At 38.8% G+C, this 16,221-nt stretch overlaps 1 protein-coding gene and 1 non-coding gene across 3 annotated transcripts; one reads left to right on the top strand and one right to left on the bottom strand.

Annotated features, from left to right (window-relative positions):
• Positions 1-8,412: 8,412 nt before the first annotated feature.
• Positions 8,413-8,574, top strand: LOC147872753 (U1 spliceosomal RNA). Its single transcript, XR_015537025.1, has one exon. It is a non-coding gene; the product is annotated as a U1 spliceosomal RNA (small nuclear RNA).
• A 983-nt stretch (positions 8,575-9,557) lies between these two features.
• On the bottom strand, positions 9,558-16,197 carry LOC110840670 (polycystin-2-like protein 2). 2 transcript variants are annotated; one of them, XM_087355082.1, is made up of 5 exons: positions 15,482-16,197; positions 13,212-13,437; positions 12,419-12,646; positions 12,179-12,268; positions 9,558-12,078 (listed from the first exon to the last, which is right to left on the bottom strand). In XM_087355082.1, exons 1-4 carry the CDS (start codon positions 15,589-15,591, stop codon positions 12,188-12,190), a joined length of 645 nt encoding a protein of 214 aa, XP_087211208.1. In that variant the 5' UTR covers positions 15,592-16,197; the 3' UTR covers positions 9,558-12,078; positions 12,179-12,187. The 2 variants fall into 2 exon arrangements, with proteins under 2 accessions (XP_087211208.1, XP_087211209.1); XM_087355083.1 differs by having other exon boundaries at positions 9,558-10,396.
• Between the last annotated feature and the right edge of the window lie 24 nt (positions 16,198-16,221).

Raw genomic sequence — 16,221 nt, 5'->3', positions numbered from 1 at the left:
ATTCTCGTGGTCCGTTTTGTTTTGGTGGCCTCAGACGCCGTCATCATCTGTCCATCCGAGTGTAAAATAAAATTTTGTGACGTAATTCAAGAGTTTTGATTAAAACCTGCCGATTTACTGGCCTTTAACAATAGTTATTCAAAAGTTTCACCTACAGACAAAATTTAATCTGCCTCCTTATATGATTTCTGTAAAATTCAGAAGGCCTACAATCGGATTATAAAGTTGTGAAACAAATCATTGTTTCCAACACAAAGACCACTGCATCGTTATCAAAATGCTTAACACACAATTTTCTTTACGTGACTGTTTTATTTAATCAAGACTATTTTGCAGGTATTTCAAGAGGGTTAACAGCATCTTTGTCACCCCTGACATCTCAAGATGAACATTACGTCTGTTGTCTTGTCCTTACATGAAATTTCTGTCGTAAAAAGAAAGAAAATAGTATAAGGAGCGAAGGTCAGTGCTTTGAGAAGCAACTACTGACTTTTTTGTGACGGCAGACAGAGCGGGCCCTACGGACGTCGGCCGATGATCTGATTTCGCAGGCGACGGTCGGACTGTTGGCCGGATTCAATTCCCCCACATCCGACCGCGTGAGCTACCTCAGCGGTGAAGCAACACAATTCGTCAGATTCTCTAAAGAAGCAGAGACCGGCTGCCTTACCCCTTCTTCGTCAGTGACTCCAACCAAACACTGATCATTCATTCGAGCATACGCGTTACATTTATCCCGAGTCATCTCATTCATGCGAAGAGTTAGTTCAACCGGTAATTCGTGTTTCGCTGAGTGTATTTCTGATTTATTCAAGTCTTTCCACATGTGTGACAAGACACTTTTGTACCTACAACAGTCTCTAAAATTCCATTCCACTATTCAAAACTGAGCGGTTTCTGAGGAAACCGACATAGTAAATCCAATTTTAAACTTTTTTGGAAAATCCTTAAAAACCATCCCAACATCTGAAATTCATTTTTTACAATTCAATTTCAAATGAATGCATTTACATGTATTGCAACGCAGAAATACAGCTACAGTTGTGTGTGGTTTACTTATACAAAATATAAGACAAAAATATATAAATGTTTTTATTTTAAAAGTACAGCAGCGTAGACAGGAAAAAAAAACGAAAATTTCACCACTCATATTCCTCTAGACCAGTGGTAATCAGCCTGTTTTGTTCGCGTACCCCCAGATATAATTTCTCTTCAATTTTGTACCCCCAAAGTTGTTGGTGTATAATTCAAGTTATACGTAGTATATAATCTACATCTAAAATAAATTAAATAAATTACATTACTGATTATTCAGTGTTTGCCATAAAATAATATATATGGTTTTTTTTTAAATTTCACGTACCCCATAAGATGTTTTCGCGTACCCCAGGTTGAATACCACTGCTCTAGACCAGCGATACATAAGCGTGGTTGTTTGCGAGCCAGCATTTAAAAATTCTTCTGCCTGACGACCCACAGTTTTTCAATTAGGGACAAATTAAATATATTTTTTTCTTAATACGCCAGTGTTATATTTTATTTATTGTTGTGTGAATAAAAGTGCATTTACAAATACAAAAATAAACTTAAAAATTCGTTGGTAACATTTACTTGACTAAATCATTAGTAATGCAAAAAAATTATGCTTTGAATTTCGCAAAGCGAACCATCAAAACGTTCTCGCGACCCAACATTTAGGAACCCCTGCCATTCACTAATAGGTTTTTTGTCGCATGGTATTATCTACATATGCGTGCAGGTTTAACGTAAAAGATGACAATACTAACTACAAAAAACATTTTGAAATAAAGTCTTTTTTCATAGAAACTCCAAAATAAACCTAAATTCCAAATCGGCGCTGTTTCAGCACTATTTAAGTTGATATAGGTTCATGAACTAATCACGAAATAATTACTAGAAGTACTTGCCACTAATCTGATGCATTGTATACTTCCCAGGATTTAAGGGTTTGTAAATTAACTCATATTATTTTTACCTGCCAGGAACAAATTTTACTGTTCAGCTCACAACGTGATCCGTCCACTCTATATAAGCTTAATATACTTTTAAAACCTATCCCTGCGCTGAACAACGCTAGTTTTGTCCCCACAATACAATTTAAAATACATTCATAAAAGGGGTTTTAAATTCATCTCTCCCGTTGCATGCTGACATATGAAATTTTATTAAAATTCGTCAATGAGCGGCTATAATATTGACGTCCAAGTGCTGTTAAAATTGCATATGGATATTTGATTAAATGTCAGATAGATCTGTGGAATTGTTAAATAACGTTCCGATTACTTTGAAAACAAAAGAGATACATTGCAGAGTAAAAATTAAATACTGATTTGAGCTAATTTGGATTGTTATAGAAATCCAGTATTATTCTACAAGTGCCACGAATCAGCCAGCCAAGAAGCTAAAATTCCCTAGCTTAGACCATTCGCATAGGTGGAATTGGTAAACAGTGCCTTGTAAATTATAACTGGGTATTTTTGTCTTGGCTGAAGGCCTTGACATGCTCAGACCACGTGCTGCTGTTACTTGTGCGAGGATGACCCCCATTAGGTAACTCGCCCTCCTACTAAAAGAACTTTAGGTCGATGGGTGTCTATGAGTTAAACCCAGAATGGTTGACTGAAAACCCCTACGGCTTCAGGAAGAATCATTTTGGATGTTCGCCTCAACCACTGGGAAAGGTGGGCCCTGCTTCTTTCGAATTATACACTGACATTTGTATTACAACTGAGGAAAAGCATGGACACTTCAGTGAGGGTAGAAACAGTGCAATTTTTCACGGCCACTCTTTATATAACCCACCAGAACATGTAGTATCTCTTGTCGACTGCCAATTCCTTCACGGGCAAAGGGGGTCGGTCTATTCTACTCGCAGTTCCCGGTAATTGGAACAACGGAATTTAAAACGCACCCACTCGTGACTGGAGGAAGGGTAAAAAGGATTTTAAAGACAAAGTTTAATTCATCTTCACAAATGAAATTGTTTGACGTTGAAAGCTTCTACAAGTAAATTAATACTACTTTCTCCGTACCGGGTAAGAGAGGTTCATTAAGGCTCGCCTGAAGCAAACCTGCTTCTTGTGACGTATGGGAGATTGACCTCAGTCCCAGGCCACGGGTGACGGCGACACCGCGCAGCCTACGATAACAGTTTAAAAACTTACGCGAAATGTAACCATTTTAAAATATTAAAACAAGAAAAAATGCCAGTGTTCTGGAGGCATGGGCCTTGATCACTCGGATACTGGGATCGTGGGTTCGAATCCCGCTCAAGGTATGGATGGTTGCTAGTCTGCGTCTTTCTCTGTTGTGCTGTCCTGGCCTTGCGATGGGCTGATTATTCATCCAAGGGGTCCTAGCAATGTTTAAAAAGATTAAGAAATCTCCCGTGTATGAGGCGGCAAAAGGTCCTTCAATGACGGTAGAGTTACTGGTGATGAAAAACGACGAATAGCTAACAAACAACTGGCTCGCCTTCCGTGACTGTGTCCGTTTGTGTTCTTATACAGTGCGTTCACTGACTGTCACTTGCCAGCTTCCGGGTAGAACTACATGACTCACCACCAATAATATAACAATATTTTATCATTTCCGGGAGCCGGGAAGCATTCAACTTTATAAGTTTCTCTCAGTAACGGATCAGCGTAAAACTCCGTAAGAAATTCATGACACCGGAAGACTAAACCAAGAACTTTTGTCTCAAATTCCCGTCTGTAACGAAACGAATAAGGAGATCGTTCAGAAGCAAATATATTGCGGGAATGCATGATCCGAAATTTTATAATATCCTGACAAGTATGGTGTACTCCATGGCAACACTACTATGCATTGACAGAAGGTTTCGCCCTTTCACGAACACATTTAGTGAAATTATAAACATTGCAGACGGAATTCTGACCACACCCCACTACATTTCTCCCTTGAGATCCCCTGGCTTCCAACACATCCTGCACACCACGGGTAATACGATCCGTAGTTCCGTAGTATGTGCCTGTCGTCGGGAACAGGCTACCTTAAAACATCTTCCACCATTCTGTTTTATTCTGCCAAATAAATACGAGTACTGAAATGACGGACCGGGTAAGGTCATATGAGGTCTAAGAACGTCTTTCGCTGACATATTAATTTTTAATTCAGAAACAGAATTTAAAAAACTACGAACGCTGACATCAACAATAGGTAGAGATCAGTGTTGTCCAAATATCGGTCTGTGGGACACATCAGGCCCAATACGACTTGTAAATAGAACAGTGAAATTAATTGTTAATTCTTTACTAGTTACTACCTTCATTTATTTTCTTTACTACGAAGGGTCTGAAATGAAAATTCGATTCATATCTCGTTTATTGTTTTACGTACAATTGGCACAAATGCTATTGGCTTTTAAAAGCCCTAATGTAAAATTTAAGTTTTTCCAGGTAGACGTTGTGTCAAATACAAGGTGCTCCATAAATTAACGCTATAATAATATGTGCAGACTTCAATAACATTCATATATAAGCATATACTGTGGTACTTTCTCATTTCTAGATAAGAATTGTTAAAGATAACGAAAACTGGGTATTAGTTACCAAAAATAGTTCCAGGAGTTGGGCCCTTGGGTTCAACACGGCCCCTTAAACTAGTCTTCGCAGTATGGTACTTACTGTCAGACGCAGTCCCGTATAACAGCCATTATACACTCTTAGTCTAAAACGTCAGTCTTTAATTCACACTACAGCAAGTGTTCGAATAGGTGACCTTCTGCGTTCCAGCGTACCTTCTTTCCCTTAACCCGATGCCTAAATCTGTGCCTCCAGTTCTGAACATGACTGTACTCCACTTCAATGACTTACAAAACAGTAACTGCCTCTTAGTCCGTTGATGCACAACATACACTGGGCCAGCGATATTTTTTCCCGTAGCAAGCGCTTTAAAGAAGAAAAGTTAAAACTTTGGCATACTTCACAAGTCTTCTCTTCTGTGAAAATGGCTGACTTTTGGGTTGTAACGCCGTGCATCTTGGTAAAAGTTTACCGACGTTTCAAAAGTACTTGTCTTTATAGTAAAGGCAATGAGTAGCTTGTGAAGCTGGAAGATAGTGGAAGCAGTAAGTACCTCTGAAATGTTGGTAACATTTTACCATACTACACCTAGTTACAACCCAGAACACAGCCATCTTCATTCTCGCCGCGGTGTGAACCTCAAATCCTACTTCTCTTACGTCTTCAGAGACTGGGTGCCCCTGCAAGACATCCACTAGCCTACACGCAGTACGGAGTTGTCGGAGAAGTTGCCGCTCAATCACGGCGACAGACTCATCATACAAGAGAAAGCTGAATGCTAGTGGACATGAGAAAACTGCATAACGCAGGGCTACATAATTTTTACTCTCTAATAATATATATTACACTAACAAGTCAGTAGGGCAATTCATGATGAAATCCATAGAAGATTAAATTCAGAGAATGATTGCTATTATTCAGTCCAAAATGTTTTGTTCCAACTCCTAATATACTTACAAAGACTAAAGTACTCAAAAGTGTAATTTTGGCATCGAGAACACTAAATTCTTGGACTGTGTCAATCGTCTGTGTTTTTAAAAAGAACACTGCCTTTCTGAAGCTGCATCTACTTACTTCATTAGTTTATAAAGTGGGGAAGGGCACTAACTCAGTTGGGTCAGATGGAGAGTTCCTCTGTCACTGGCCCCTTCATAATTGATTTGTAATTTTGCAAGTTGTGCTGTATGGGTGTGGAACTTGGTCTCTCACTTTGAGGAAAATTGATTGAGGGCCTTTCAGAACAGTTCTTTGAGGAAAATATTTGGGCCTAAATGGAAGGGGAATGTATCACACAGAGAATTGCACAATGAAGAGCTTCATGGCCTATAAGATTAAGAATTAGTTGGATCTATACTACCTCTCCCCCAAGTGCCTACATGGCGTGTAGCGGGATAACTTTACTTTACTTGCCAGTCATTACAGTAGTTATTGCTTCCTGCTTAAATTATCTTCATTGCCAGAGCACAGATCCTTGTCAGGAAGTAAACCTTTTTTAACTAGCATCAGCACTTTCTTTCTGGTTCTCACTATAGGTTTCTACAGTAGGAGACTTTCTAATGCTAATATTCTCTCCTCCAGCTTTCACCAACAGCATCTGAAGTCGAGATACAAAAGGAAATTCTGGAATCAAAGTGAATAAACCACAAAATACATGTACTTCATCTCAAATATGTAACATGTCACTGAAACTGTGTAAGAGCTATTTTTGAATGTCTCCTCACAAAAGGTTCTACACACAAGAACAATATACAGCGTATCTGTAAATCACCTGCACACTCTTCTTTAAGTGTCTCACGACAATTGACTCCTATCCCACTTTCAGAGAACAGTTCTCCACTATGGTGCAAAACTTGTATTAAATATTAAATCATTATTAATATGCAAATAATTTCTATACACTGACAACACAAATTACTCCTAATATTATCGTTCACCCAAAGGAAAACCATTCTTATTTACATACAAACACAGAAATTCAGAAGACCTACACTGTAGTTCATATGACCAGTCACTGACGGGATGGCTAAAGGGATTATATTCATGAGTGCCAGTTGCTGATGTGGTGGTTCGGAGAGAGCAGGACAATTTCTACTGTTCTTATGTGCGTTCTTCTTCAGAGCTCAAACATTCTACACAACACTCAAAACTGCTACCTACCATTTAACCTATACCTCAGCTCCCTAAAGGATACATTTAGAAAGGAGAGAAAACACGAAAAATATATGTACATATATCAAGTGATGATTTTGACAACAAACCAACTGCAGAATTTAAGTTTGTGGATCCAGGTTTTCAGTCTTGTCCATCAATGATGTCTTGCTTAATTTCACAGTCATAAAAAAATTATATCCTTAGAAAGCTGAGATTTATTTAAAAAAGCTTTGAGGTTCCAGGTTAGACTGCAAGAATGGAATATTTTACAAAAAATTACCTAAGTAGCTTATGCTTCTAGGCATCACACACACCTGGAAAAATTTTCCTTTATGTGTCATGATTCAATATTTTTCAGTGAATTTATGACAGAGTTGGGTCTAAAACACAAACTGGACAAATGACGTCTATTCATACTTTCCCCAGGCCTAAGTTTAGTGCTTCTGCATAGTGGAAGCACTTTTCTGTCTATCCCATTCACATATGCTGTTCCTGTAAAATACTGCAATTGCATACAACAAAGCAGTGCTTATTTATTCACTACGATAACACTCACTGAATATCTGTAGCGCCATTACAGTTACAGAACCTCATCTTAGGATGCAGCTACGCTATACGAGATACTGCTGCTCCTTGTGTAAGACAGGAATTTGTAGTTCAGCAATGCCACATTGTACAAAATCTAATTACAAAGAGAAAAACAGTGATAAAATTCACAATTAAACTTCATACACCACCTAATACAACATTTTAGTTGTAGCATGCTACAAAGGACCAGGCTTGTTACACAGCAGCCCTGAGGATGACAGCAGAGATTCCTCTCGAAACGTTGGCAGAAGATATGGTTTATTAACCATTCATCAACCTGACACGGCTTGTAACCCGAGAGTCTTTCAGCAAAGGGTAACTAGATTGCACAAGGAATAATATCCTGCACGCACACACACGCACAGAGGCAGGGGCCAGGAACAGTAATCCAATGATAAAAGAATTCTACATTGTACATTGTAAACTAATAGCAAAATCTGATAAAATAAAAATGGAACACAGCAAGAACGGAGACAGGGAAACTACATCTGATTAAACAGATGTACTCTGTTCTTATAAGTAATGAATAAGTAAATACACAGAAAAAGTTTCTAATCATTTCAGTAGGCATATTTTCTTCAATAACATACATTGCATCAGTATAATTGCAGTGAAAATCATTAATCACACATTTCAAACCTATTGACATGTTATATACAGAGCTTTTGAGACATATGCAAGTAACTGTAAAATGATGGCTTCTTCCACTGTCCATCATCTTTCACTTTGTTTCCTTCTGCCCAACTGCTTGTTGCTTCTGTCCTTCTCCACTCTTCACCTTTCTCAAAAATATTTCGCCTAACCATCCGCATACCATGTTGGTGCCATCTGTGATTCGTGCTTCTCAGTAATTCTATCTCTCTCTCTCTCTTGTAAGTTCTATGAATATGCTTCAAGTCGTTTATTTAACGATTATATGTCATCATATTATGCTCTTTCAACAAACATTATGGTTTATTTCGGTGGATAAAAATAATATCAACTGGAAATCTACAAAATACGGTTGATTATCGGTTATATTAAATCTTTTGAACGATATTTCAGAAGATGTCCTGCGACTCAAATGTAGTAGCGATGTTTCAAATAGCGCCTAAAACACGATAAATGCATACTTACCTGGCGTAGGGGTTACCGTGATCCAGAAGGCGGTTCCCCAGGGTGAGATCCTTCCATTGCACTTCGGTTGGGTTGACCCCTGCGATTGCCCCAAATGTGGGTAACTCGGGCGCGTAATTTTTGGTAGTCGGGACTGCGTTCGCGCCGTCCCGGTACTTTATATTTTTATGTTGGTTTATTAATTTATTATTACCTGTGCTTTGTAATATCATCAGGAAAGTCCAACGCAGGAGGGTTTGCAGTTGAATGGAGGACACAGCTATTAGCATGTGCTTATGATAACTTATTGGGGGAAGATATAAATACAATAAAGAGAAACAAAATAGTTTTACTAGTTACTAGTAGAAACTTAGGTTTAGAAATAAATCCTGAAAAGAACTAAGTTCATGTTAGTACCGCATCACCAGATAGGTGGCTAATAAATTCCTTGAAAGTGTGACAAAGTTCAAATATTAGGGAACAACATTAACAAATCAAAATAATATTCACAAGCAAATTAGGAGAATAAATTCTGGAAATGTTTGCTACTTCTCAGTTCAAAATATTCTGTCTTCCCATCTGATTTCTAAGAACCTAAAGATTAAAATATGCAAAACAATAAGTTTACCTGTTGTTTTGTATTGGTACAAAACATAGAATGCAGGTGTTTGAGAACAGGGTTGAGGGAGGTATTTGGGCCTAGGAGAGAAGAAGAGGCATGGAGGAAACTCCACAATGATGAACTTAAAAATTTGCAATCCTCTCCCAATTTGTAGCCAAAAAATGACGTCATCAAACAAACATTTGTTTACTCCATGTAGTCTGGTAAAAGTTTCCCAATATTTGTTTTAGAGATGAGTACCGCAGCTACAACCCAGAAGACAGCCGCCTTCACACTCACTGCATTATCAGACTTCATTTACTCATGCGCTCCGCAATTTCATTCCTGAAGCATCAAGCAAGGCACTGACAGACGCAAATTAACAAGGATGGTGTAGTCTTCTGGTATAACAATTTCTCACGCTGATGGTAACTCAAGAATTGCTTAACATTTTAACTCTTACTAATAAGAAACAAATATGAGCGCTAGTCTCATTTCTGTTCAAAACTTTTCAGCACTTCCAGGAGAAAGGAAAATCAGGACAATAAATCGACTGATGAGGAAGTAAGGCTGTCATCTTTAATTCACTTTTAAAACCTCTGAAACATCAAACTTTTATATAAATTTATAAAAGTGCAAAAACATTGTTAATTTAAGAACATAAAGTCTTTACTGAACATATAACAAACACATAAAATTATAAATTACTCCTGTTGAGGGGATGTTACAGAAAATAAAGCAGGTCTTCCAGTCTTCAGCATGGAGCAGTGTGAAGGGCCTTGAGGAAACCTCAAGTAAAACTTGGGCCAGTGGACATTAAGCTGAGTAACTCAATTTAAGTAATACACCAACTCATGTGCAATTAAACATTCAGTGCAGTATTACATGAAGTATGGTTTTATAAAGTGCTCAGTGCTTTATAACAAACCATTGTTTCATGAATTGTATGATTTTAATAGACAGACTAATGAATTAAAGTTTTGTCACTGATGATGACCTCTTTAGGTCAAAACGCGTTTGGCACAAAGTGTTATTTAATGTGTAAACAATTTTGTTTGTATGCATGATTTTATATATTCAAAATATAAACTTTTCTTGCTGTTTTTACCCTTTCAGTTCCAAGGCCTATTTCCACCGTTTTGGTCTACTCACCCAGGCAAATTTTCTCGTATTTAAAGCTTAAAATATAAAAATTCACCAAAAAAAGAATTTTACACACATATTCATGAAAAAATAAAACACACTTATACACTAAATACTGCAGATTAGAATAAAAAATATCTCGTAAATTCTAATTTTTTACTTAACTTAGGAAAAATTTTGAGATACTGAAAAAAAATTCATTCTCAGGATGTAAAAACAAATTGATTTTTGTCTTCCTTCTTCACCACTCATCCTGCAAGAAAGAACATTTATTTCTGCATAATTTTATGTAAGTTTGGTGACTGTACTGTTAACTGATAATGAACTACAACAGTTTTTGTAAAACAATGTACACACACCTAACTTTGAATGTGGTCCAGCCATTTCCTAGGGGAAAAATTTACAATAAATAAACACTAATTTATAACATGAAGGAAAACAACGAAAATATACAGGGTGATTCAAAAAGTTAGGGCCAAACTGAAGGAGCATATAGAGCGACTCAGAGAGAACAACTTTCGAATAGGAATCCATGTCCTCCGAAGTTATCCTGAGTCAGTCGAAACCATTGAAGACAGGGAAGTCTGATAATATATCGCTGAAATAATCGTACTTTGCTATTCGCCTACTAGCTTAATTTTGTTTTTCATTAAAGTACAAGGATTACATTAGCAATCTTACAAACCAAATTTACAACAAGTGTTCAATGTGGCGTCCTCCAAATTCAATGCAGGCGAACGAAACTCTGGCGCACCCTTACAAATAGCCCAGGAGCCTAACGGACCACGTCAGATGCAGCAAGTATTCTGGCCAAAAGTTGTTCTGTGTCGTCCACCGGTGTCTCATAAACGAGGCTCTTGACATGCCCCCAAAAGTAGTAATCGAGAGGTGTCGAGTCTGGGGAGCGGACTGGCCATTCAACCGGCCCTCCGATCTCTAACCAACGCCCGGGATACGTGTGATTCATACACACCTTCACATTAGTGTAAACTGAGGAAGTTGAACATTTCTGGATACGTAGTTTAAACAAACTATCCTATGAAGATTTCTGTCTTCTGGGTTGTTGCGCCGTGTAGTCTGGTCGATGTTAACCAACGTTTCAGAGGTCATACTGCCTCCGTCATCAGGGCGATGAAGATTTCTGTCTTCTGGGTTGTTGCGCCGTGTAGTCTGGTCGATGTTAACCAACGTTTCAGAGGTCATACTGCCTCCGTCATCAGGGCAATGAAGATTTCTGTCTTCTGGGTTGTTGCGCCGTGTAGTCTGGTCGATGTTAACCAACGTTTCAGAGGTCATACAGCCTCCTTCATCAGGGCGATGAAGATTTCTGTCTTCTGGGTTGTTGCGCTGTGTAGTCTGGTCGATGTTTACCAACGTTTCAGAGGTCATACTGCCTCCGTCATCAGGGCGATGAAGATTTCTGTCTTCTGGGTTGTTGCGCTGTGTAGTCTGGTCGATGTTTACCAACGTTTCAGAGGTCATACTGCCTCCGTCATCAGGGCGATGAAGATTTCTGTCTTCTGGGTTGTTGCGCTGTGTAGTCTGGTCGATGTTTACCAACGTTTCAGAAGTCATACTGCCTCCGTCATCAGGGCGATGAAGATTTCTGTCTTCTGGGTTGTTGCGCCGTGTAGTCTGGTCGATGTTAACCAACGTTTCAGAGGTCATACAGCCTCCTTCATCAGGGCGATGAAGATTTCTGTCTTCTGGGTTGTTGCGCTGTGTAGTCTGGTCGATGTTTACCAACGTTTCAGAGGTCATACTGCCTCCGTCATCAGGGCGATGAAGATTTCTGTCTTCTGGGTTGTTGCGTCGTGTAGTCTGGTCGATGTTTACCAACGTTTCAGAGGTCATGCTGTCTCCGTCATCAGGACGATGAATCGCCCTGATGATGGCGCAACAACCCAGAAGACAGCAGTCTTTTTAGTCACCGCTCTGAAAACCACAAATCCTACATAACATCTTACCATTATACACATTTATATACACATGCACACATATGTACATGCCCATGTATATATACATAGAAACATACCTGTGTTCATTACAGTAGGGATATCGTCCGATTGTATGTGGCAATAATAATGAAGAAGATAAATAGAATTTTAAAAATCTCTATGCAGTGCTGTAAAATAAAAAGGAAAGGCATAAAACAGCATTATGTTTATGACGTTATATCAGTATCATCTCATTAGAATCTGGTAACAACTTTATAAATCAGCATCAATTAGAAATCGGACCGAAACTGCAGAAAAAAAATTAGATATGCACTTACCTTGACAAGCAACCCGACGAATTTGAACATGAAGTCGCTTAAACCGCCATATTTGAAAATTATGGGCCATGTGAAAGTGAACAGAAGAACAGCTCCAAAGTTGTAAACTTCTTGATACAAAGCAAATGAGTCAAAGTTTGAAAACTTCTTCCCAAAAATATGTTGCATTATTTGTGGTTCAATAACCACATAGCTATAGATTCTGAAGCATATAATACCATAGCCAAGCTGGGGAAGAAAGAACACAAGAATAAAATTACAATCACTGAAAGAATTAAGTGCATTAGACTTCATTCAAGCAGAATTACCCATTGAAAAAAATACTCTGTAGGTTATTTAATTGTTATTTAACTTATCCAAATGTTGAACAATGAATAGGATGAAAATAAAGTGGATAGGAAGCAGCACAAGCCTATTTATTTTAAGTTTAAAAATAAACTAACTAACTAACTAGATGGCTTACGGAACCCGAAGGTTCATCACCGAATTAACCAAAGACCTGGGCCAACAAAATCCAAATCTCCTTCAACTCCTATCTCCCATAGATCCCGCCTGACATTTTCCTCCCATCTACGTCTAGGTCTCCCCAGCGGTGTCTTCCCCTCAGGCTTCCCAACCAATACCCGGTGCACACCTCTTGTCCATCCATGCGCGCTACGTGCCACGCCCATCTCATTCTTCTCGACTTAATCACCCTGACAATATTATTAGAAATATACTTCTTGTATCTTGTTCAAGGCAATACTACTTTTATTTAATCTATATTATCTCAAGTCAGAGTAGAGAATCTTACCATAAGAATAGCCAGACCAAAACCATTCCATACAGAATCCACGTATTTGCGTTTGAAGACCACAACATCCACTCTCTTTTTTACGGTGTAGAAAAATATGAACGCTACGAACATGAATTCGCAGACTGCAACAAAGTAGTCATATAAGGTCACAAGTTGATGTAGCTTCACTATCTTGCGGTCATATGATGTTAAGATTCCTCTTGGTGTGTTCTCAAAAACAAGCCTGTTAATAAAGACATAAGAAGTTTAGTAATCACCAATTGGTTAAGCTGTACTCTTGGGTGGCCCTAACAAACAGTACTAGCTAGAGATGCTGCATCAAAGCTGATTGTCATTTGGAAGGATCGCAATATCAGCAGACGCACTAAACTGAGACTGTTGAAGACTGGTGTTTCCAATTTTTCTGTCTGGTGCAGAAACATGGACAATTAAGGCAGAAGACAGAAATAGAGTCAATTCTTTTGAGATGTGGGCATACAGGAGGATGCTGAAAGTATCGTGGATGGAGAAAAAAACCAGTAACTGGATACTCAACGAACTCAATGTACAGAAGAGACTGTCCTCCATATGCTATCAACGAATACTACAGTTCTTTGGGCATATTGTAAGGCGACAGGATGATAGCCTGGCCTCCTACTCAGAGAGGTAGAAGATCGGGACCGATGGAGACAGATTGTGGAACGTGTCTGATGATGGGTCATCAACTTTCAACATTAAAAGCCAGACTGATGATGATGATGATGATGATGATGATAATATGGGACTTAAAATAAATTAATCAATGAAAAATACACAGTATTCCATAAATGGCAGGGAATTTCTTAACTGGCTAAGCAACTATTAGCTTATCAAGAAAGACTTTGTTTCATGGGGCTGATTATTCTTAGTACCTCATTAATCTAGATGTTCATTCATTGGAGATCTATTGCAGAAAATTTCACACCACAGATGTCACGTTATAGAGTCATAATTTGTTTTACCTTGTATTTAATTAAATATTTACTGTATTGAAAAATGTTTCAAATTAAAACAGAAGATCTGAATGAGATCTATATTTTATGTTCTGTATCATTATTTTTGTACGGTGAGCTATTTTTGGAAAACTGGTATAGCATTTGATATGATATTCATGGAAAACAGAAGTTACATCATATGATACAAATTTAAATCAAATTTGCCAGATATCTGGTGTTAATAAGTGGACAGACATGACTGTCCTGTTATGCAGGTTATCGAAAGGATGCATAAAATGGTTAATATCAAAGATATTGAACATAATTATGACTGTGTTGCACATTTTTTTATGTGCTTAGTTTATGTACAGGTAACCCTCGATTTACGCCGGGGATGTGTTCCTGGACGATCCGGCGTAATCGGAATCGGCGTAAATTGAAACTCTTTTATAATGTAAATCAATGGGAAGTCAATGACATGCGGTCCCGGCCCCGAAACATTGACGGCTTAAGTTCCTCAAAAATTGACTTCACCTTCTCCGTGATAGCAATTTCAGTCAAGGGAATGTTTTTTCGATTCATGTCATCCACCCATAGCAACAGTAATTTCTCCATTCTTTCTAAAAGTTTACTTCTGCTATAACTAAGTGAGTTGCACTTACTCTCTCAGCCTGTTGCATCGACTGTTTTATTTTATATGAATTTTTCATTATGGTAGTCACAGTGGAAGGAGGCAACTTTATACTTCTGCACACATTACGACGGGTATCACCACCTTCTATTCTACGAATTACGTCCATCTTATCTTCTAACGCAATAGACATACGTAACATTTTAGCAACACATTCACTTCTCTTACCAGACATGGTGGCTCTTCTACAATTTATAAATATAAAACAGTTGCTACTGCAGAATAGTGGTCGAACACAAACACGTTTAGTGCACAGTTTTCAGCACATTCAATGTGTCAACAAGAACTGAACTGAGCGCATTTTTCGATACTCCCTTACCAGGCTGAACGCAAATGACTCACCGTGAAGTGAGACCAATGCTCACGTGACTGTTGCGCAATGTTGGCGGATTGTTAGGAGATTATCTCGCAACTACTTAGCAATGAGTGCAGAGGTTACTGTATTTATAATTTTTATTCAAAATCAGCGATGTAAGAATTACGAATTAACCAAAGCCTTTCACCGGTCTCCGTTCTCCTTGCTTTTTCTTGTAAAGTAGAATCTGTTACAAATACCATGAACAGCAAAATCACCCAAGGCAACATCGACTGTTTATTCGTCAATAATTTAAACGACGACATACCAACTGCAGGGTTTGTAAACAGCTGCAGCCGATGTGGTCAGCTGCCCGTCTGACAGTTGCCTTGTTTGTTTGCAGTACCGCGCGGTGAGAGCTGTCACCTGGAGACACATTTACAGCCCTTACTCTGGTTCTGGACATCCGGCGTGCTTCTACGCTGGCACTTTGCTAGACGAGTTCCTCAGGTTGCTGCGAGTGGCCCACCATTCGCCGACCCTCTTGGGCTTAATCATGCTTGACAAAACTAGGGGAAACGCAGTCTTCAAACTGTCTGCTCAGTGCTCGAAATTCATTAACCACTTCACGGAAAAAACAGAGAAATTCAAACTCGATTATTCCATTTCTGGGGCAAAGCTAATTGACCTTTGCCATTGCTTGGCAAGGAGATTTTTCGCCATGGCCCCACATGAACAGGCGGTGACAGTCAATGGAACGGAATGCTACATCAGTGATTATTATAGGTAAGGAACGGCACATTAACTTGGGGACCCCGCGATAGGAAAATACTTTTATCAATAAAGAACACGCCACGTCGCCATGTTCAGGTTCTACTGCGAATTAACAACACTGTCGGTCTCCAGACACGCATGGAGGGGGGAAACAAGGGGTGCATACGGAATTTTGGCAGGGAATACTTCTGGAAAAAGACCACTGGGTAGACCAGGAAGCAGATGGGAGGATAATATCAAGATGGATCGAAGAGAGGTAGGATGTGAGGATGGCAAATGGACGAAGCTTGGCGC

Source organism: Zootermopsis nevadensis, unplaced genomic scaffold, assembly GCF_977971745.1.
Source record: "Zootermopsis nevadensis isolate Lab colony 2312 unplaced genomic scaffold, Znev_1.0 Znev_ptg000024l, whole genome shotgun sequence".
NCBI lineage: Eukaryota > Metazoa > Arthropoda > Insecta > Blattodea > Termopsidae > Zootermopsis > Zootermopsis nevadensis.
Note: the sequence above shows the minus strand (reverse complement) of the source record. Positions and strands in the feature narration are given on the sequence as shown.

Bases quoted from the DNA above. Each gene is read 5' to 3' on its own strand.
- LOC110840670 (XM_087355082.1), bottom strand. From the start codon at position 15,591: ATGTGTCTCCAGGTGACAGCTCTCACCGCGCGGTACTGCAAACAAACA. The intron at 13,438-15,481 runs GTATGTCGTCGT...CTTTATTAACAG, and splicing joins GTTTACAAACCCTGCAGTTG to GCTTGTTTTTGAGAACACAC. The intron at 12,269-12,418 runs GTAAGTGCATAT...TTTATTTTACAG, and splicing joins TCGTCGGGTTGCTTGTCAAG to CACTGCATAGAGATTTTTAA.